The 23,874-nt window shown below is 33.6% G+C and overlaps 1 protein-coding gene across 4 annotated transcripts; it reads left to right on the forward strand.

Moving 5' to 3' along the window:
- The first annotated feature begins 110 nt into the window (after positions 1-110).
- On the forward strand, positions 111-22,403 carry LOC139520075 (uncharacterized). Of its 4 annotated transcripts, none has more exons than XM_071312493.1 (10): positions 111-497; positions 11,411-11,979; positions 12,636-12,942; positions 16,287-16,400; positions 17,202-17,402; positions 17,706-17,969; positions 19,761-19,993; positions 20,381-20,520; positions 21,442-21,502; positions 22,100-22,403. In XM_071312493.1, the coding sequence occupies exons 2-10, from the start codon at positions 11,419-11,421 to the stop codon at positions 22,205-22,207; spliced, it is 1,989 nt and encodes a 662-aa protein (XP_071168594.1). In that variant the 5' UTR covers positions 111-497; positions 11,411-11,418; the 3' UTR covers positions 22,208-22,403. The 4 variants fall into 4 exon arrangements, with proteins under 4 accessions (XP_071168594.1, XP_071168595.1, XP_071168597.1 ...); XM_071312494.1 differs by lacking the exon at positions 111-497 and adding an exon at positions 2,040-2,201; XM_071312496.1 differs by lacking the exon at positions 111-497 and adding an exon at positions 3,642-3,854.
- The last annotated feature ends 1,471 nt before the right edge of the window (positions 22,404-23,874 follow it).

Raw genomic sequence — 23,874 nt, forward strand, 5'->3', positions numbered from 1 at the left:
CAATGTCTGAATATCGTGAATTGCAGTATACCAAACAATTAAAGGACAAAGTGACAATAAATCGGCTTTTATTTAATTGTATTTATAGACATAATACCACAGTTTACGTCACTGGTCTTTTTCCCTCTGCTCCTAGTTTTAATGATCATACAGAAGTGCATGCTTTTTCGCTCTATCTCATAATTTATTTATCAGCATTGTGGAAATCAATCATTAACTAATAAGCTGAGTAGATTAACATGAATGGAGATACCCCCGTAGTAAATACATTCATTCTGTCAGGGATCGTAAATTTCTTAAGATTGTTTATTGATCTTTATTCTCTAATCGAGTCACGGATCATCGATAGTCGATTGCACTAGAACACTAATACTGGTTTTTTTTTTTAATGCTAAGCAGGGACAGTGTGCTACATTTTTCATTTCATTATGACATTTATTGATTATTTGGAATAGTGAAAATGCTATATATGTGTATACTTAAATCTACCTGAACAGGTGAGTAAAACTTAGTATTTGCAATTGTTTACATTATAACTTTACATATTTAATAAGACTTGATGGACTTTTGATTTCATGTCCCCGTACATGTTTACAATTCCTTTATAATGTTAATGTGTTTTTTTTATTTACCGTTTTTTTTATGGAAAATTTCATAACGAGTTTTAAATTTGTCAGTCTTTATCGGCATTATGCAGCTGAAGAGATAATTTTTCCAAAAGAGAGGCGAACGATACCAGAGGACATTCAAACTCTAGAGTCGCAAATAAACTGACAACGATATGGTGACAAAAGGGACAATTAGACAAACAACTAAAGTACACAAAACACATCACGGAAAACTAAAGACAAAGCAACACGAACCTCATCACAAACTGTGGTGATCTAAGGTACTAGGGAAGTGCAGATCCGCTCAAAATGTGGCACCCGTCGTACAAACCCAGTAATAAATCAAATTCAGTGGGTCAAATTCGGGGAGAGGGGACGGGATTGTATTTTCGACATAAAGGACATATCCTTTATCCTATGTGAAACGGATAATCTATAACAGTCAACCAAATCGTGATGGCGTCCGTAAAACTTGCGAAGTGGTGATTTCAACTTCACCAATTGGACCTCTTGGTTTAATAGCATTGTGAGCAGCAACTCTCTATAAAGGAAATCATGATAGGGTATACAATCATTGGAATATCGTATCAATTGGGATATATACATTAGTTAGATACGTATGCAAGCTCTGCTGGAAAGGAAACTTTATTTAAATAATTAAGTTACTGTAACAGTTTATAATTTATAATAAAAAGATAATATAGCAGAAACATATGTAATATATGTAATATACGTAGGTATATATAGAATTATTGCCTTTTGAATAAAAGGTATAACTTTGCTATTATTGGTAATGTTTAGTTTAAAATTTGAACTCTGAAATAAAACAGAGTACTATGGAAAGAGGAAAATGAACCCATTTCCCAGAAAAAAGGCTGGTCAGCTTTGGGGTAACAAAAAGGCAATGTTATATTTTGTTGGCGGGAAACTGACTATACCCGAGTTTAACAGTCCTACTATGAGGGTCTGGATGGGGGGGGGGGGTCTGTTATTCTGTAAACATTAATTATCACCCCTTTTTTCTCTAACCTTTAAAATATTAACCCCTTTTTTCTCTAATCTTCAAGAAATTAACCCCTTTTTTCTCTAATCTTCATTTTTTTTGCCCGTTATTCTCTAATCTTCATTTTTTCAGGGTATTATTCTTTAATCATTTAACCCGATCCAAACCCTCTACTATATATTGCATACATTCTAGTTCACATTTATCGATTAAGCCATTAAAATTTCCAGTGAGGTAACGAACCGATTTGCCGATTTAAACACAGGCGCTTGGGTCTAGGATACAGATTTTTTTTTTTTATTAAAATATTCAATTTTCTATATTTATAATACATATCTATCACTTCTGTGCATGTCTCACCTAGTTTCGAGTGATTTAAACGACCCAGAGAAAATATCCAATTTTACTATCCATACTTTGTTTCTCAGTATGCTAGACCCAAGCGCCTGTGGATTTAAATAGTCGATAACCTACATTTGAAAACAAATATTTGTATTGGAAACCGTTTATAGTGAAGTGTTGATTTATAATCTGTAACGTTTTGGATATTTATTGACGACTGTATATACATAGCATAAAAGATTCTCAAGGTAAATATTGATTGATCTTTTTCAATTGTTTTCTTTTTTAATTTTTTATACAAAACAAAATTATCATTTCAATACGATATTCATTAAATTTTGTTATTTTTCTGTAATTATATGATGTCTTTCTGTGGAGATCATCTTCGCTAGCCAAGGGTTACGATCCACTTCCCTCCTCTCTACCCTTCTTCGCTAGCCAAGGGTTACGATCCACTTCTCTCCTCTCCACCCTTATTCGCTAGCCAAGGGTTACGATCCACTTCCCTCCTCTCCATCCTTCTTCGCTAACCAAGGGTTACGATCCACTTCCCTCCTCTCGACCCTTCTTCGCTAGCCAAGGGTTACGATCAACTTCCCCCCTCTCCACCCTTCTTTGCTAGCCAAGGGTTACGATCAACTTCCCCCCTCTCCACCCTTCTTTGCTAGCAAAGGGTTACGATCCACTTCCCTCCTCTCCACAGGGGGTGGAGAGGAGGGAAGTGGATCGTAACCCTTGGCTAGCGAAGATGTGTGGAGATGTGCGTATATATGTTTGTTATTTGCTGCACAATCTGTCATCTTCCGTTAAGATTATTTTTTATACTGATAGTCGCATCATTTCGTTAATACCAAACCGGGAAAGAATTTGTGATATTGGCTTAACACATTGTTGAAGATCTATTGATGTTAATTTTCTGTGTCATTTGATCACTTGTGGAGAGTTGTCTCATTTGTAATCATACCACGTCTTTTTTTTCTTATATTTACTCGTTTTATCCAAAATATTCCTTTAAAGTTTTGCCATGATGAGCTCTATGAAACCGATGGTAATGTGTCTTGTTTAGCGTGCTCGGTTCTTTATTAAAAGTCAAAGTACTGTTATTCTCAGAAGAACAAAAAAACAATACTTCAAAACATATCCGAAAATATTTCAAACTTTTAAACACATGGCGTTGGTCCAAACTTGATTAATATCAGTCAGTTAAAATTTATCTGTATTGTAACATATATAGACTGTGAATTGCAACAGTTTTAATTTCTGTAAAATTGAACATAAAGTACTAAGAAGAAATGGTAAATAAAGCTGCTAAAGAAATACTACCATTCGCTTATTCGCTTTGTGTCACATTATAATTAAAATATCAAATATAAACATTACATTTTCTATTTTGTTGTTGTGATTCAATTCAATTTAATATTTTATTTAAGTCTCATCTCTCAATTACTAGTAGTTGAAGAATGATGATCCTCTATTATATAATAGTTGACTAAATGTAACTATGATCACGTGCCAGGTCAGTCAAAGCACTTCAATTAAACACCGTTATACTAGTTTTAATTAATATGCCATTTGATTATCTTGTTAGGGCAAGATTTAATTATAGAAATATTTAATAATATAGTAGGCATGTGTACAACGACAAACACACTTATTAGAATTTATTGACATGTTCGTCATTTAATATTAGTCGATACTGAGGATGCCACAATGACCACTGACGGTTAAAAGTCATTTATAATAGTTTTTGTTAATTCTAAGTGTTCGCTGTATTATACAGGATCGCTACACGGTCACAATCCTGCTCGAGTTAATCTTAAAGTTGTTTTTGATTTATTGGAGAAATCTGAGTATCAATTTGTGAAAGGAATAGAGGACATTTTATAATTATCCAAAAGAAGGTAGGTCAATCAATATTCACCGATGACTTTTAAACTTTAAACTTCTGATTTTGAATAGGATTTCGACAGCTTTATGGTATTTTCGTTTCCCGAATATACCAAGTTTACACCACTGTCCCAGGTTAGGGGAGGGTTGGGATCCCGCTAACATGTTTAACCCCGCCACATTCTGTATGTCTGTGCTGTTCAAAGTCAGGAGCCTTTCAGTGGTTGTCGTTTGTTTATGTGTTACATATTTGTATATCGTTCATTTTTTGTACATGAATTAAGGCCGTTAGTTTTCTCGTTTGAATTGTTTTACATTGTGATTTTGGGATCATTTATAGCTGACTATGAGGTATCGGCTTTTCTCATTGTTGAAGGCCGTACGGTGACCTTTAATTGTTCATTTCTGTGTCATTTTGGTCTCTTGTGGAAAGTTGTCTCATTGGCAATCATACCACATCTTCTTTTTTTATATTCTAACGTATTTTCTGTCTCAGATGATTAAATATCCGAATGTTTAAACGACCTGCAGATGCAGGTTTTCGTTCTGATTGGTATATTTTTCAAAGTTTGTGTCTAGAAACACGCGACCTTATTTTCTAAATTTGATTTCTTGTGAAGCACCCATATTTTATCATTTTTCCATTTTTGCAAGAGTAAATAGGATCAGAAAGCTGTCAGGAAAAGTTTGAAGGGTCTCGCGGGAACAATTATGTGTTTTATATCTGCAATCTCCAATACAAAACGGGAATAAACATATCAAGCAGTGTAATGTCTAAGCCTTATAAAAAACAAAACCACCATCATTACGAAATAACAGAATCACATCGTGTAATGAAACAACTGCATTACGTAAATCTATATAGACATCAAGTAATGTTAAAATCACATTGCCTAATGGCACAACCACATTGCCTAATGGCACAACCACATTCAAATTTGCCTTACGACATAATCTCATTAAATAATGTTGAAAACATATAAAGTAATGACAAAACCATATCAAGTTATTACTTAACCCTATCATGTAATATCAAAATATCATCAAGTAATGACGTTACCATATTGAGCAGTATCAAAACATCATTACGTAATATTGAAATATCATCAAGTAATGATCTAACCACATCACGTAATGTCAGAGCACCACATAAGACAGCTGTGGCGTTCCATAGTATTTGTATATTATTTATGTACATGCATACACATTTTGTTGTATTTTGAACAACAATGAATTTAAACCATAAATTTCAGAAAATAGGTCGATACTGTTTTAAAATTAATATCATCGTTCTTATAGTCAAGCTTGACTTAAACTATGTACTGAAATCTGGTTGCAATAAAACACACAAGAATTTTGAATTATCAATAATTATGATATATATCATGTTATATTCGTATTCATAAGGGAAAAACATAAATAATGAGTTGGTCCTATTAGAATTGTTTGTTTGGTATATAGAAATTATGAAAGGAAAACTGGCCTAGTTCTAGTTTGTGATATACATGTCGACAATGATAAAAATATTTCCCTTAAGTCTTCTTTTCTTGTAAGATTTACCCATGAAGACGTATAAAAAATGGACCAGACTCAAGCTAGCGACCAATCCTAGTGACCAATCAAGCTAGCGACCAATTCTAGCGACCACTTAAGAACACAATGAGAATCAACTTGTCAAAGAATCATAATGTGGAATATGAGAAAACCACAAAACGACATAATGGAACAACGTTCTGTTAAAAATAAAATATGGCTACCAATACGGTTTATATTGTTTTTTACCTTTAAATAACTAGAGGTATCCATCATATCAAGTCAGAAGGTACACTACAACATCAATGCCGCCTGTAGCCTAATGTACTGAGTGACTAGTTTGCTTGCTAAATGTCTGCTTTAATATAAATCAGTAAAGGGAGAACGTCCCAGAAAAAAAAGGTCAAAATATCGTAATACAATAGAAAAACAAAGGAGATAGGGGTATCTTTAATCAGCAAATGCACAGCGCAAAATACACAAAAAGCAAAGGAACAATCTTTTTAGAGACGATTTTTATTCCCCTACATAAACACATACATCATGTTATTATATATGTATTTATAGAATGGAAAGTGCGCTCCTCTACGTATTTTACTCTATAGAGAAGGGCATATACTATATTTTGATGCCTTCTTTACGTTTTCTCAGTTTCCCAAACTCTTAACTGAGATGGTAAACAAAAATCAAGGATTGCAAATAAACTATTAAAAACGGATCGTATATCCCCAATCACATAATAGTTATAATATACGAGTAATTTACGGATACGAAATGAGAATAAAAAGTAAACGAATTAAATTAGAAAAAAACAACAGTGTTTGTCTATGATGATTTGCTAGCACAATTATTTTCCATATTCAGAGAACCGTAAATAATTTTAAAAAGAATATATTTTAATAAACATTTAGGGGCCAGTTGAAGGACGCCTCCGGGTGCGGGTATTTCTCGCTATATTGAAGACCTGTTGGTGACCTTCTGCTGTTGTTTTTTTCTATGGTCGGGTTGTTGTCTCTTTGGCACATTCCCCATTTCCATTCTCAATTTTATGTGTACCTAGTTTCAACTTGATCAGACTGCAATGTCGTCTTTCAATCTGATACAGTATAAATGGATGGATACACGGAAAAACGAACGAACGAACAAACCTACAGATCAGATACGGTCTTTACTGTTGTAAGCGTAGCATAGAATAACTATTTAATGTGAGTTGACTTAAACTCGTTCCTGTGTAAAATGTATAAGCTTTCAAATAAACGAAATAAGAAATATCTTATGTTCGAAAGAATTACTATATACTGGCTTTCTATACATTCAGCATCCTCAAATGGTCCGAGTACACAGTTATCGTCCTTTGATTCGAATATAGTCCTTAGTGTGGACAGTGTTTTATTTGCCATTTTTTATACCCCTTCCAAATGTATTTCTTCATGTTTTATGCCTCAAATAAGGGGATTAAAGCACACTGTAAAACAAAATTGGGTCATGAATTTTAGAGTAAGTAGTGATTTGGTCCGGTTTGATTAGAAAAGGTTAAAAAATAGCACATCGGAAGCTTTCAAAAGATTTAAGGACCCCCTTAACATAAAATTGTCCATTTGGAGTTAGAGCCAAGGAATTTTTCTTTAATATTTAGATGTTAGTGAGAAAGTGTAGGAGGGATTCAATTCCCAGAAGGTTTTAACCCCCAAAAAATCATTTTATCTCTGATTTATTACCTTTTATTTGAGCCATGTACGGTGGCGTACTTTACCGTATGGAGCTTGCGAGGCTTGCCGAAAGAATGTACGTTGGACACGAAGAAAACAACATCGCCACGTGTGGGGAAAAAATTTGCCGTAGGGAACGGTACAGAAAGACTGCTGCCACCACCCATAATGGACCAACTTCCGGTGCACTTTCCCACCTGGGCATTTTCATGAATAAAAGGGTCTGGGACAAGCTTTCAATGCCACTAGGTGTGGGAAAAAACTTTGCCGTAGGGAACTGTACAGAAAGACTGAAAAAATGAGCCCATACCCATAACTGTATAGGTACCTCAGACTTTGGATGGCCAGTGAAGTCTTCAGGTGCACTTTCCCACCCAGGGATTGATACGAGTTGAAGATATGGATAATAGCTTTCAATCTAACCACCTGCGGTCAAGAACTTTGCCGTAGGGGGATGAGAGTAAAGCGACTGCTGCCACCACCCATAATGGACCAAAATGAGAAATTGAGTATGTTGTTGTCAGCTTCCGGTGCACTTTCACACCTGGACATTTTCATGAATAAAAGGGTCTGGGACAAGCTTTCAATGCCACTAGGTGTGGGAAAAAACTTTGCCGTAGGGAACTGTACAGAAAGACTGAAAAAATGAGCCCATACCCATAACTGTATAGGTACCTCAGACTTTGGATGGCCAGTGAAGTCTTCAGGAGCACTTTCCCACCCAGGGATTGATACGAGTTGAAGATATGGATAATAGCTTTCAATCTAACCACCTGCGGTCAAGAACTTTGCCGTAGGGGGACGAGAGTAAAGCGACTGCTGCCACCACCCATAATGGACCAAAATGAGAAATTGAGTATGTTGTTGTCAGCTTCCGGTGCACTTTCCCACCTGGGCATTTTCATGAATAAAAGGGTCAGGAACAAGCTTTCAATGCCACTAGGTGTGGGAAAAAACTTTGCCGTAGGGAACTGTACAGAAAGACTGAAAAAATGAGCCCATACCCATAACTGTATAGGTACCTCAGACTTTGGATGGCCAGTGAAGTCTTCAGGTGCACTTTCCCACCCAGGGATTGATACGAGTTGAAGATATGGATAATAGCTTTCAATCTAACCACCTGCGGTCAAGAACTTTGCCGTAGGGGGACGAGAGTAAAGCGACTGCTGCCACCACCCATAATGGACCAAAATGAGAAATTGAGTATGTTGTTGTCAGCTTCCGGTGCACTTTCCCACCTGGGCATTTTCATGAATAAAAGGGTCTGGGACAAGCTTTCAATGCCACTAGGTGTGGGAAAAAACTTTGCCGTAGGGAACTGTACAGAAAGACTGAAAAAATTAGCCCATACCCATAACTGTATAGGTAATTCAGACTTTGGATGGCCAGTGAAGTCTTCAGGTGCACTTTCCCACCCAGGGATTGATACGAAGTGAAGATATGGATATTAGCCCGGGTGGTAAAGTGCACCAGAAGCTGACAACCCCATACCCAATTTCTCTATTTTGTCCATTACGGGTGGTGGCAGCAGTGGCTTTACTGCCAACCCCCTACGGCAAAGTTCTTGACCGCAGGTGGTTAGATTGATAGCTTTCATCCATATCTTCAACTCGTATCAATTCCAGGGTGGGAAAGTGCACCTGAAGACTTCATTGTCCATCCAAAGTTTGAATTGAGGTACCTATACAGAAATGGGTATGGGCTCATATTTTAACTCTTTCTGTACAGTTCCCTACGGCAAAGTTTTTACCCACACCTAGTGGGATTGAAAGCTTGTCCCAGACCCTTTTATTCATGAAAATGCCCGGGTGGGAAAGTGCACCAGAAATATTACATTAATTTCTGGACCTATGGCTGGTAAAGCTATGAAAATACGGAAAGTCAAACAGAAAATAGCCCATTAAACATGTAAAAATAACATTTTATTGCACAACAACTTTTATATATAAAAAATGCACAGGGGCCAAAATGCGAAACCAAACTCCTAACTGTGTATTGCTGTCTTCTGGTTCCCTAGAAATTCAGAATAAAAAACAGGTACTAAGCCAACTATACAACGGGGGAAATATGCCCTTTTTTATTATTTTTTTTCTGATTATTATTCAACACGGGTCTTTCGTGATCCTAAGTGAATACGCTTTCATTTGATACCAAAATGAACTAAATATTATACTTATTGACAAAGATTTATAAATATGCATAATAACTAATTTTGTTTGATATATGTACTACTTTGTATATTCTCTTGATTGGGCCGATATAGTAACGATCAGTAACTTATTATAAATGTAATAGGACTAGATTGTTTCCCTTTTCAGTTATCAATTATTTTCGACTGTTTTTTTTATTTGCTTATAATATTATATTTTCATTTTATTCATTCTAATTGATATTTAATAATTGAAGAAGTTTGTTATAATTTTGTAATGTTATTTACTTTTGCTCACCATTTTTTAATAATAATTTAGATGAAATAATAACAATATTTCGATGGATCTGTTTAAAACTGATTGGTAACTGAAAAATTGCAGACGTATGTTTTAAAAATTTAAAATATAATTGCTGATGCATCTTTAAGTGTAATATATAATAATTTTATTATAAATGTTTAAGTTGAATGATTGAATAAACAACAAGTCGATACACGAAATCAAAGATATATATTTGAAACTTCCTCTGATCACATATGAGAAGATAAGAAAGAATATTCACACAACATTAGTTTTTGTCTTTAAATCAGAATTTTTTCTTGACATGTAATGCATTGTGTAATTGATAAAAAAAAAAATACGAATAATTTATCTTAAAAGAATATATTGAATAAGAAATGATGTATACAATGTTATCTGTTAGACAACTTATTACTCTTTTGTCTGTATCGGTCACTTTATTAATAACATGCTACATAATGTCTGAATAAAGGTTGAAACGAGAAAAAAAAATAGAAGTTGTATCTTCACAGAAGGAATTTACTTAAGAGGTTAAACAGTAAAGTTGACCTTATACAGTATAAAACATTATATAACTATTCTGTATGAATACTTGTTTGATGCAAGATGTATGAGAAATATTTTTGAGAAACACTTTTTAAAGAACAACATTGTTGTACTAGAAACCGAAGGATTCATAACATTTATTTTCTAATTTTCGGGTTGATTATTTATGTCATTATACTTCAAACATTCTTGTGATATTTTTGAGTAATATGTAATATATCTGTTGTATATAAATGTTGAATTAAAGATAAAAAAAAATGCATCTGGCTGAACGTAGTTTAAATGTTTTGACTTGCATTGAATACATTGTGTTTTTTTCTTTCTTATTATATTTTTATTTGTTTTACTGCTTTCCGTATTATCTGAAGTGCCTTGGACTATACCCATTATACTGTTTCGAGAACCACTCCCCTCAAACCTAAATGGTTTTGAGTAAATACTCGATATTTTTCTAGTTCCTTGTTCACTTTATCTCACCGTAAGTTGACATTTGAACGGCTGTACTTAGATTTTTTTATTCTGTTTTACAATACTTACGAATATGTTCCGAACCATATCAATATTTGGACCATATGCGTGTAGTCATGACCATATGCGTATACTCATATGGTCTAATCGTGCGCCGCGTATGATTGGACCATATTAGTATTATACTCGTTTTATTATCATCTGGCCGGACCATATAAGGTATTTGGACCATAAAGGGTTTTTTTTTAATATCTAATCTGGAAACAGTATATCTAGTTAAAACATAAATCTCGATTTGAAATAAATGTATAATACCATGTAATATAAAGTCTTCAAAAACTGAATAACTAATTTAGAATATTAGCCTCTAGCAAGCAAGTATGCTACTCGTGTTTATTTGTTGGAATCCAAAATAAAATTAAAACAAAATCAATAGGTGTTTCCTTTGCAATGTTTCTTTTTCAAAGTATATTAAGTATGTATTTTTCTATCAATAGCGATACCTCACGTATTAAATATTTAATTTAGTAGAACGTTGTAGTATAATGTCATTTTGTGATTTTCGGACATATCTCGAAATGGTACTGTTATGTGTTTATGCTCAGTGTTAACTTAAGTGGTCGATAGAATTGGTCGCTAGCTTGATTGGTCGCTAGAATTGGTCGCTAGCTTGAGTCTGGTAGAAGTGGTTATATTTTGTAAAAAATATTTAGTACATCAAAACATGAGGAAGGTTTCAAGTTCTTAAAGCAATGAATAAATATTCTAAGAGTGTCAATGGAAATATAGGTGCTAACAATGGTCATATGATACAACCTAATAGCAAAGTTCATTCAGCTGCTAATACCTCGATAAATATTGTAGATAAGAAAATGGCTACAGAAGATGGGAAGACGGAAATAGACGAAGAAGAAGAGAAAAATGACGAGACCAGAGAGGTCGTTGATATTTTAACAGAAACAGATTTTGAAGTAAAAAAGTTAGAGTTATTGGAGAAAGCCAAAAAAGCAATGAAAGAGATTAACAACAGTCAACACGATCGGACATCGGAAGGACATTTGACCGAAACCTTGAGATCAAGCATTTTAAAAATCTATAATTCTTACTTCTGGCTTAAGAAAAGTTCAATTAAACGAAGAACTGAATATAGACTGCTTCTTGCCGGAGAGCTCATACTCAACGATAATAACACTTTGGTGATATTCTGTGAGCTATGTAAAACTATACTTCATTCTGGTTACAGAAACTCAGAAGGGAAACCGGTCGGAGCAATATTCAAGCCATTAAAGAACATGATTGTCTTTTTACAAAATATTACCGACAACAGAGACCCAAATGTGTGCAAGACAATTTTGGAGCAAAGTGATTTCCTTAAAATTTTGATACAGAAACTACACGAATGGAAAGAGCCACATTTAAAACAAGAGCTAAAGGTATATTTTTGAAGACTTTAAATAATATCAAAAACTTTTAATTAGAAATAAAAAGCACCCTTTTTCTGTCCAGTATCTGAAAAAATAGTGGAAATGCTAAAGTTTACAATGTTCAATCCGGAGATAGAGCACAAAACAATGCAACAATGTATCCCTCTCACTATTCCCAAGCTTGTGTTTACATGTATTGAACAATAAGTACTTGTACAATGTAAAATAAATATTGTAGTTAGAGACAAAGCAAACTATTCTGCGAAAGCAACATTTTCACTTCAACTATAATCAATGATTCCAAGTGCTGGATAGACAATTTCTGTTTGCTTGACTTGTTGAGTACTTAAATCTTACACATTTTCCGAAAGGAAAGCAAATGGTTTCATAATCATAAATTATGATTGTCTTTTTTACAATATACCGTTAGTTTTCTCGTTTGAATTGTTTTAAATTGTAATTTCGGGGCCTCTTATAGCTGACTATGCGATAGGGGCTTTGCTCTATGTTGAAAGCCGCACGGTGAGCTATAGTTGTTAATTTCTGTGTCAAAACGTTTAGTCTCTTGTGGAGAGTTGTCTCATTGGCAATCATACCACATCTGCTTTTTTTTTTTTTTTTTTTATATTTTATTGACTACTAATGAAAATACAATATACTTTCAGGAAAATGACAATATTTTACTAACCACGACATTGGGAACTTTACATAACATTGCACAAGACGAAGATTCTATCCCGAAACTTAGAGAAATCGGAATTATAGAAGCTGTTCAACCGTACATTGACTCCTCCTCGGAAATAAAACGACTTGCAAGTCTTGCTATTCTAGCAAATGTTGTCAATGAGGAGGAAAGCAGGATTCTTCAGAGCAACGATGATTTGATTACATTTATGGTAAAATCTCTTAAGAAAGCAATGCACAGTAAAATAAGGCGTTGTCATGGATGGTCTGTTCGAGAAATTACAAGGAGTAAGTTAAGAATGTAAAGACACCAGATTTTTGTGATTTCTAATTTATAAATAATTCTGAAAAACAATAAATATATGTATAAACTGGCGACCGTGACGGCTCAGTGAAGAAATTTGTTTTAGAGATAGATTCTTTTAATATTTAGCGGAAAATATAACATGCATATTCAATGCGGAAGCTTATAATTATACTGTATACGGAAACTGGTTGACATGCTGAAACGGTTTATTTAGTGTACTGGCTTATAAAGCAAGTTAAACAAGGACCCATTAAACCGACCCCAAGCTAACCTTTATGGTCTTTTTGATGTGCCGAAAGTGTGGTAGAGAAATATTGAAAAAATAAACAGTTTAAAAACCTTTGGTTTGACCCGGCCGGGTATCAAAAGCACCACCTCGTTGATGTTAGATAAGTTTATTACTACATTTTATTTAATGATTTCGGAAGCTCCTGAGATCGATGTCAGTAGAGATTATAATGTTTTCGGAAGCTTCTGAGATCGATGTCAGTAGATCTTCAACGCAACGAGAAAATCTCACAACCGAGGGCGCTTTTACATGTCGATTTCCACTTTTCCGTCACAACTTTCGCACGAACGATGTATAAAGGCAACAGTAGTATACCGCTGTTCAAAACTCATAAATCCAGGGACAAAAAACAAAATCGGGGTAACAAACTAAAACCGAGGGAAACGCATTAAATATAAGAGAACAACGACATAACACCGAAACGTAACACACACAGAAACGGACCAAACATCAGACAAAACACCACGAGAATAACAAATATAACAAGAAAACCAAATACATGAATTAGGGATAGACAAGTACCGTGCCACGTCTGATCTCAATATCTCAAAAATAAGAGAAAACACAAACGACTCCGTTAAAATGCAACACACACAGAAACGAACAATAATATAACAATGGCCACCTTCCTGACTTGGTACAGGACACTTTTAAAGGGGAATAAAAGTGGTGGGTTGAACCTGGTTTTGTGGCATGCCAAACCTCGCACTTTAATGGCAAAGTTAAATATAACATTGAAATGACAACATAATATTACAGGACTACAATACAAATAAATAGGAGAACATATTAGACAAAGAAAAACATGATTAATAGATAACAAAAAGCATCAGGTTTAAAATTCAATACGCCAAAAACGCGCCTTGTCCACACAGGACTTACAAGTGACGCCCAGATATAAAAGATCGAAAGTGAAAAAAGTACAAAGTTGTACAGCACTGGAGATAAAAAGTTGAAAAGGTTTCGCCAAATACGGCAAAGTTTAACACAGAATAGACACACCCGAATCAGTCCAGGCGTCAACGTAATTACAAAAATGTGACGTCACATACGATGGCGAAAAGGTACAAACGTTATGCCACATTTGAATTTATGAAATTTAGAGACAGCATGACGTCAAATATGAAAAACTATCGAAGTGAGATAGAATTAGGATTGATTTAAGATTATATCAGAACTAAATACTGATAATTAATTTAAACAAAATGCATATTGCAATACTTATTAATAGCAATTAACTGTAATATATATATGTCCAGTTTGTTATGAATCCAACTTCAAACGTAAATAATCGTACAAAATTTAATATAATTAATAAAGGCGGTGATTAATTTTTCTATCTGTAACACCTAAATATAATAAAAAGACATCAACACATTTGACAAAATCCGATGAGAATTACAAATATAACATTAAACATGTAAACTAAATACATGAATTTGGGATAAACAAGTACAGAAACACGTCTTATAGTAATGCGAATTCACATTCAGCAAAACAGTCACAATCGGGAATAAGTCACGTTTGGTAATTAAAAGATTAGACGACATAATGACAAACCACAATCTACCATGTGGTAAAAATGTCCTTAGCTAGTTTGGTTAAAGAGACATCATATGGATCCACCAATTCGTGATGGTGTATAAAATTTACGGAGTGTCAATTTTAATCTGTCCTCCTCATAACTTTGTTGGAGCAGTTTCTGCGTAAGGAGCACACTCCTGTATATGAAGTCCGTATAGTGTGAACAAGCACGTGAATAACGTATCAATTGTGATATGTAAACACCATACGAAGGGGCAGAGGGTATTTACTGCTGAGAAATGGGAAATTGATAATTGGGAAGTTGAAATCGTCCCGTTTATCATAGATTTTCGTATAACTGTTTATTAAGTTTTTCTGACTTTAAGATTGTGACTCACTCTTTTTAGAAAAAAACCCAAAGAATATAGGGTTTCCATCCATGACACAAAATCAGTGCACATAAAGCATAAAACAAACTAAGGGCAAAGGAACAGTCCAACATTCTTTAAGAAGACAGAAGAGCATACATATATACACTTCAAGCACTGGGTTTGAATTTGACAATTTATTTCAGCTATCCAGTTTGATTTCTCTTTTAATTTATTTATCATATCATAAGCAATCAACACAGCTTTTGACATTTAGATAGTATAATGTACGTAAATTATATCGTTTATAATCAATTTTTTTCAAAATGTAGTTTTATTTTCAAATGTCAAGAATTATCGGTCGCTTCATTTGACACCAACAGCTGTTTTCTAACTTTTAAAGATCATTTGATAAAATGTTTGGATATTTTTCAAAACTTTATCAAAATTGCTATCTCAACTGTTTATTTGGAACAGGTTTGAACAAAACTTACAGAAATATTTAAGCCTAAAATATAAAATTTAATCGAATTCCCCACATCACTATCTTGTCGCTTTTAATACCCAAATAGATTTTAAACTCTTAGCTTCTTTTGTTCTTTTATTTCTACCCTCCCCTTTTCTTCTGAACCAATGGTATACTTTCTTTCAAGTAATAATAACAACCTATCTTATTTTGTGTCGCATATTGATTGACATACAAATTATAGAATATTTAAAATTTATCTCGTTCATTGTCGGAAATGCATTTTCATTTTAAACACATAAACTGTTCTTTTACAAGATGCCTACTAAGAGGCGGATTTAGGGGGAAGAGGGTGCAGGGGCCCGACCCCTCCTTCTGGAAAAAACATGATGGTTGATTATATAGGGAATCACGGAAGCATGACCAGAGCGGCCCCCTCTGAGGCAGTTAGTAGGCCCCCACTTATGAACATTTCTGGATCCGTTACTGACAACTATCTTACACTTTATTCCGTGACAATTAAACGGTTCAACTCTTTATGACATCTCCATCGACAAGGACAATCGCCTTGAATACCCATGACTATATTTATATTTATCTGCCGCTAGACAGAAAACAACTAGTAGTCTGCCACATTTATCAAACATTGAGTCTAAAATAAATCTCTTTTTTTTTCAGCCGTAAGAATGGTTGCCCGGAATAATGTAAATAAAAGAACGGTTGTAACACACGGGACTTTGCCACTCTTGGTTGAGTTAGCAGATCAACCAAAATACACCGAAGAACAGAGAGGCAAGTTAAAACACAGACAATTTACGACTTCTTAATGTGTAAAAAGAAATAATGTATATGTATTGTTGCATGGTCGTCCAAAGTTTGTTGCTAGTAATATCCAAGCGACAGCGAAACAGGGTATCAACGTTTCATCTGTCAATGCAGTTTACAAAGCAGTAGTTAAAAATTCAGTATAGTTGTGAATATCTTGTTACAAGGGAACATACGGGGTTTTGGTTATTTTGTTGTTGTCTTAATAACATCATGTATTTTGAGGAAGACAACATTTGCAATTGCACACATACAATGTATCATAGTAAACAATCGACATTGTTTTGGCACCTACCTAGACTCTTGATAGTAAGCCCCCTTTTAAGATCTGCGATGACTGTAATGGCGAGTACAAACTTATCAATTGGTAGTTTCTAATTCGATTGTTGTCATCAGTACTTTACCCATACAACTTAAATTGTGAAATAAAATAGCATTTCAAGTTTCACTAGACAAAATACCTATTGTTTTGTGCAGAGTAAATAAATGGGTTCTTTGATAAATAAACTCATCGTAGATACCAGGATTGATATTTTGTATTTATGCCAAGGCAAAATTAAAGTGCGAAGTTGATGAGCTTGAGGACCAAAAATTTCAAAAAGTAAGTCAGTTTTGATAACTATGACTAAACATGCGTCCACTTTAATTGTGTTACAGAGGATCTGCATTTTTGCGAATGACGTGTGGACCTGCTAGACCAAACAAAATAATAAAGTCCCCCATAATGCAATGCAGTTTTAATCTAATGAAAATCAAAACCAATTTCAGAGGCTGTGAAGGCATTGTGGACTTTATCCTTTGACAAACAGAACCAATCCGAAATGATAGAAAACAAAGATAATATTTGTGTCATTGATATATTTATTCGACACAGTAAATCTGAAGATTCTGAGGTTAGAAGAACTTGTACCAAAGCTCTTTGGACGATGAAGGATGGTCTGAGAACTTCTCAATACTATCAGCAAATAGGTGAGTTTAATTGAATATTACCATTATATTTTTTTCGACTTCAGTTTTACTATGACTATTGGTTATGATCTTCTTTCTTTGTTTGTATTAATCATGTTAAAAACCTAGTTTGAACTATAGTAATACTGTGTCATCTAGTTCAAAACATTTGTGGTCACGAAGGTGGTTAGAAAGCCTGTCTAAAGACTTCATGTATTTTTCAATAATCATATAATTTTCAAAGAAAACAGTGCTTCTTCTTGCTGTATGAGTAAATATTAAAAGTTGTTTAAATTAACCTTCTGCGTTTGCAAACTTTTTCAGTTGAAAATTTAAAATTACCTGACGCAAGTAAGACGAGCAAAGCTACTAATGACAGTCATGTCATGATAAGTTACAACTGGGGCCATCAGCAAATCATGAAACATATATGTAGTTTCCTTAGAAACAGTGGAATGAAAGTATGGATGGATATTGATGATATGCACGGATCTACACTCCAAGCAATGGCGACCGCTGTAGAGAAAGCCGACATTGTCCTCGTCTGTTTTTCACAAAAGTATAAAAACAGCGATAACTGTAGAGCAGGTATTTTTTTAGTATTAAGTTTACAGTTGCAACACTTGTAGACCATGCATTGTTAGACAAGGATTTGATTTAATTGCAGGGTAGTATTTTGTCATAGCAATGCTAAAATAGTTTTAGACGATATCATTACAACAGAAGTGATCGCCATGTACATTTAGTACCACAGGTATCATACGTCACGATACCTGTATATTTTATACTTTTTGAACCTGTCTTCCTACTTGGCTTAGATTTTAGGGATTTAGTAGGACCACTATTTTTTTTCAATATGAGAAAGACTTGAAAATATATAGAAAATATCATGGTTTATTGAATATCACACCTGTATCCACCCGAGACACCAGTATAATATCGTGAGCTCTGCTCGAGTGATTATATCGATTGATGGTTGATACGGTGTGTGATATTGAAAAAAATATATTATATATTATTGTTCATGAGGCACAACGTATCTCTCTTAAGTATTTTTCACGGCACATGACGTAATACACATCAGTGGTTTGATGAAGCTGTTGTTACTTATTACCGTATAGTAGACAGTGATTTTCAACTAGTATGACGTTACAGGTTAGACACGTTCTTGTTTTCGAGGTTACATGAGATATCTGCCCTTATCTATGACTGCGGGATATGAGTAGTTATATACTCTAGCATCATCCACCAAAACATATCGCAGCCATGTTAAACCGGAATTGGTCTTTTGAAACACAAAAAAAAAAAACACAAAATAAACGCTTTAAATCCTTTTACAGTTATCGTCGTGTCATATGTTTTCGTATGTTATATATTTTGGTATCATCCATATTTCATCGCTTTCGATATTCACACGCGTATATTGTGGTGGTTTTTGGTTTCTATATTTGGAACAACAACAACACTACAACTTGACATCTTTAAAACATATTCAAAGTCGTTTTAAAAGACGCTAGAACAAATTTGATAGAAACTGACCAGATTGGCCATTTTTATTTAATGCCAAAAATATGCCTCACTAGAATAGTTGTTGAGCAATATTCTAAGGGGTTACATGAAGTATAAATATATCGTCTGCCTGAACGACATCGGATCTTCAAGACATGTGACTGTCATGTGGTATTTTGGTCATTTTTATTACAAACGAGCGCGTTAAAATTATCATAGTTCTCAGTATATAAAATGGGTGTCCAAAATCCATTTATTCAATATTTTATTGACAATTCTTTTTACACATCCTTGATACACAAAGATGAAAACAGTCTTACTTTTTTACATTTAAACCCTAAATTTTAAAAACTGCATTTTGTTTTCAAAAAAAAATAATGTCCTTTGTAGAAACTAGGTGTCAATCGGAAATAAATAAAAATGTAACAATTTCAGCACATGAAACACCAACCTAAAACTATTTACTATTTATTTCTAGTACTGAAAAGTATTGAATAACCTTTATTATGATTCAAACGATCACCAGAACCACGACTTTAGAAAATTATAATTTCCGGATTAATAAGTCATTTTCTGTCCGTGAACTGATCCGATTTTTAATTCATACGAAAACATATGACGCCGGGTTTTTTTTACATACGAAAATCGCAAATTAATCGGAAACGGTTAAAAATAGTAGAAAGATTTGACAAATAAACTAAATACCTAAAATCATTCGATAGGACATGCTTTTAAAATTTGAGTAAACACCTGAATAAAAACTCAACAGTGAAAACCGTAAGCAGTGAAAATTATTATTAGTACGAAAACCCATCACATGATGATACACAATGATTAATTATGTAGAATTATTGTATTTTTTTTTATTAGAGGCGGAATACGCATTTCAGTTGAAGAAAAAGATAATACCATTGAAGATGGAGGGTGGTTATAAACCTGATGGGTGGTTGGGATTTATCATTGGTGCTAAATTATTTTACGACTTTAGTGGGAAATATGCTTTCGAAAACAAGATGAAAGAGTTAATCAAAGATGTACAGACTTCATTACAAAAAATGACGGGCGCGGCAACCATATTGCCTAATACGGACATAAAAGTTCAGGTATTACGTAAATTATATCTTCAAGTACTTTTAAATACTGGTAACAATAACAATATACTACATGTATATTTGGAAACACTCAGCCACATATTTACATGTACAACAAGAGGCAAAATACATAGATATGATTATGGTTACTAAGTATACAACTGTTAAGGTACTTTTTATTTACACGCATTAAGTTTTTACCATTACTATATACTGATAAGTGGTTTACTAGTAATTGTATGTTTATATTATCTTTTAAAGAAGACAAATCAAAACATTTTCTGTTAAAAACTACAATTTCCACTTACATACCGATTAGAAACTATTCTTCTTTTAATAAAGTTCGAATACGTTACCATTTCCAGTTGAAATGATATAAATTTCACTTTTCTGTTTAAGCCATTGGAAAACAATCATGTTGTATCGTTCTCGAGTACACCTTCTGCGAAGTCAACAAAAATGACAGTTGAGATTGACAAAGTAAAAAAGTGGACCCCTCAACGTATTGCTGGTTGGCTTGATAAGAACAGTTTACCAAGGTATACTAGTAGGGTTTAGATTAGAATAGTTTACCAAGGTATACACGTAGGTTTAAAATAAGAACAGATTACCAAGGTGTACTAGTAGGTTGAGGGTAAGAACAGTTTACCACGGTATAATAGTAGGTTTAGAATTTAAACAGTTTACCAATGCATACTCATAGGTTTAAAATAAGAACAGATTACCAAGGTATACTAGTAGGTTGGGGGTAAGAACAGTTTACCAAGGCATAACAGTAGGCTAAGGATAAAATCAGTTTATCAAGGCATACACGTAGGTTTAAAATAAGAACAGATTACCAAGATATACTAATAGGTTGGAGTAAGAACAGTTTACCAAGGTATACTATTAGGTTTAGAATAAGAATACTTAACCAAGGAAGCTAGTAGGTTGATGATAAGAACAGTTTACCAAAGTATATTAGTAGGTTTAGAAGGAGAACAGATTACCAAGGTATACTAGTAGGTTGAGGGTAAGAACCGTTTACCAAGATATGTTAGTAGGTTAAGGATAAGAACAGTTTACCAAGGTGTAGTAGTAGGTTTTCTTTATATATTTTTCAAGTCCAATGTAATGAATTCAACCAGAAATCACTATATTTATATCTAACTGACCGATCTACGTATTTATTTCTATGCTAGTTAATAGCAAAATGGAATTCGTACCAACATCGTATTAAACTTAAAGCTTGTGCTAAAACCAAAACAACAATAAAACATGCAACATCAGTATTAACAGAAAAGTTGGATTTGAACTGAGGCTTAATATATCTTTCCTATGCACAGATAATTATGAATTAAAAGAAATACTTAAATATAGGGTATTAGAAACATTACCATTTCTAAATTAATAACCCTTGTCGAAATCATTTAAGAAAAGTTTAAAGAAGTATTAAAGACGTAAAATACATTATTTTACAGAAATTTGTTGGGAAGATTATCTGGTATAGAGATTGCGTTTCTTTGTGTCTTAGTAAATGAGGTATGATAATGTAATAAGTGTTGGGCAACAACTCACAAGTTCATATACATATAAAAGATTACAGGAATTCAAAAATCATATTGTCAGTGTAACACACAACATCAACTACTAACAACTGACTCCTCCGAAAAAACAAAAACAAAAACAAAAAAACCGCGCGTCAAAACAAAGTGTAACATCAAGTTACAAAAAAAAAGTAAAACCACAAAAATACTGAACTTAGAGGAAAATCAATTCGGAAAGTCCATAATCACATGGCAAAATTAAATAACAAAAAACATCAAAAACGAATGGACAAGAACTGTCATAACACCATAGGAGGTCGAGGAGGTCTACAAGTTTTTATTTCCCACTGAACTTGTGCTAAAACCAAAACAACAATAAAACATGCAAATTAAAGCTACAAAGAGGATGACCACTCAATTGAACAAGAAAATAGACAATGGGACATGATTTTGATAGAAGTCTTATACAGTCTTACACATAAAAAATATAAACAAAATACATAGTTTTACTTACTTACGAGCATATTGAAATGAGACCGATATGAAAACAAATTGGTTCATTGTTTTTACAAATTATTTTTATATTCCAAAGTCACCAGATATGTACTACAAGGTTATTGGAGAACAGCTAGGCGTGAAAGATATACTGACCATGGCCAAACTGAGATTTGCTTTGGAGGTTTTGGAAACGAACGCATGATACATCATCCCACCGAGCAACAGTGTTATATTAAAATAGGATGCAGCAAAACTGGAAAGAATATTGTCATTCTTGGTCGAACGTTGACAATTCTAGAGAAAAATCCTTATCAATGTACATATATTGGACAATGACTGATATGAGATTGTGCCAATTGTAATACATAACTGGTGAACACATCAAGATGGTTGTTTGACATTTTTCTTATTTTTTAGATTATTTGAGTACTTAATACATCTTAATGTACTTTAATTCTGACCATTGAATAAACTCATCATAGTTACCAGGATTAAATTTTGTACTAACGCCAGTCGCACGTTTCTACAAAAGACTCATCAGTGATGCTCGAATCCAAAAAAAGCTAAAATGACCAAATAAAGCACAAAGTTTGAGAGCATTGAGGACCAAAAATACTAAAAGTTTTGCCAAATACAGCTGAGGTTATGTATTCTTGAGGTAGTATTAGTATTTAAAAAATTTAAAAGTTTTGTAAACAGTTAATTTATAAATATGACCATATCAATGATAATACATGTCAGCACAGAAGTGCTTTCTACTGGACTAGTGATACCCTCGGGGAATTAAAACTCCATCAGCAGTGGTATCGACCCAGTGGTTGTAAATAAACTCATCTTAGAAACTAGGATTAAACTTTGTACTAACGCCAGACGCGCGTTTCGTCTAAAAAAGACTCATCAGTGACGCCCGAATCCAAAAAAGTTATAAACAGGCCAAATAAAGTACGAAGTTGAAGAGCACTGAGGACAAAAAATCCTGAACGTTTTGCCAAATGCAGCTAAATTAATCTATTCCTGAGGTAAAAAAATTCAAAAGTTTTGTAAACAGTTAATTTATAAATATGACCATATCAATGACAATTTATGTCAGCACAAAAGTGCTGTCCCAAATATTTGAATTTCTTTGTTTTTGTAACATTATAAGAAGTGGTTTGGTTAGCCTTTAAACCAGGTTCAACCCACCATTTTTTCGTAAAAATGTGCTGTACAAAGTCAAAAATACGGCTGTTGTTATCAAATACATGTAGTTGATTTCTATGTTTGTTGGCGTTCGTTTTTGCTGCACTTCAAAGTTCCTCTTATTCCTTTGTTTTCTTGTTATAGGCATTGCGTTACCTTTTTAGTTTGTTACCTTGATTTTTTTCAATCGATTCATGACCTTTGAACACCGGTATACTACTGATGCCTTTAGTAACTTCATCTAAAGTTTACCTTGTTTGTGATTCTTTAATATGACGCCTAATTTATCGAATATTAGGAAGCACTGCAGGCTAATACTTGAACAAGTTAGTGTTAATCTTAACTATACTGTAAAATGTCTATTAAAATATGAAGTCGAATACAATTGGTACAAAAAGTATAAAGCGCAAATATTACTATATCTTTATATTTGCTAGTTCAATATAACAAATGCTGTGTAGTATGTTATCAATCTTAATTTTCTTATATGTTTTGTTCATTTTCATATATTCTGTATTTGGTCATGTTATTCACGTCATGACATTTGGTGCAAAAAGAGGTTGACCAATCCATTATATAGATGATTGGTCTATGAACAAGAGACTATGTATAATATATCATGTACTGTGTTATAACTGGATTCTACTAACGAGAAAAGGTAACACTAGGCCACCGAAAGCTAAATTTAAA

This window comes from Mytilus edulis, chromosome 4 (genome assembly GCF_963676685.1).
Source record: "Mytilus edulis chromosome 4, xbMytEdul2.2, whole genome shotgun sequence".
In the NCBI taxonomy this organism is placed as follows: Eukaryota; Metazoa; Mollusca; class Bivalvia; order Mytilida; family Mytilidae; genus Mytilus; species Mytilus edulis.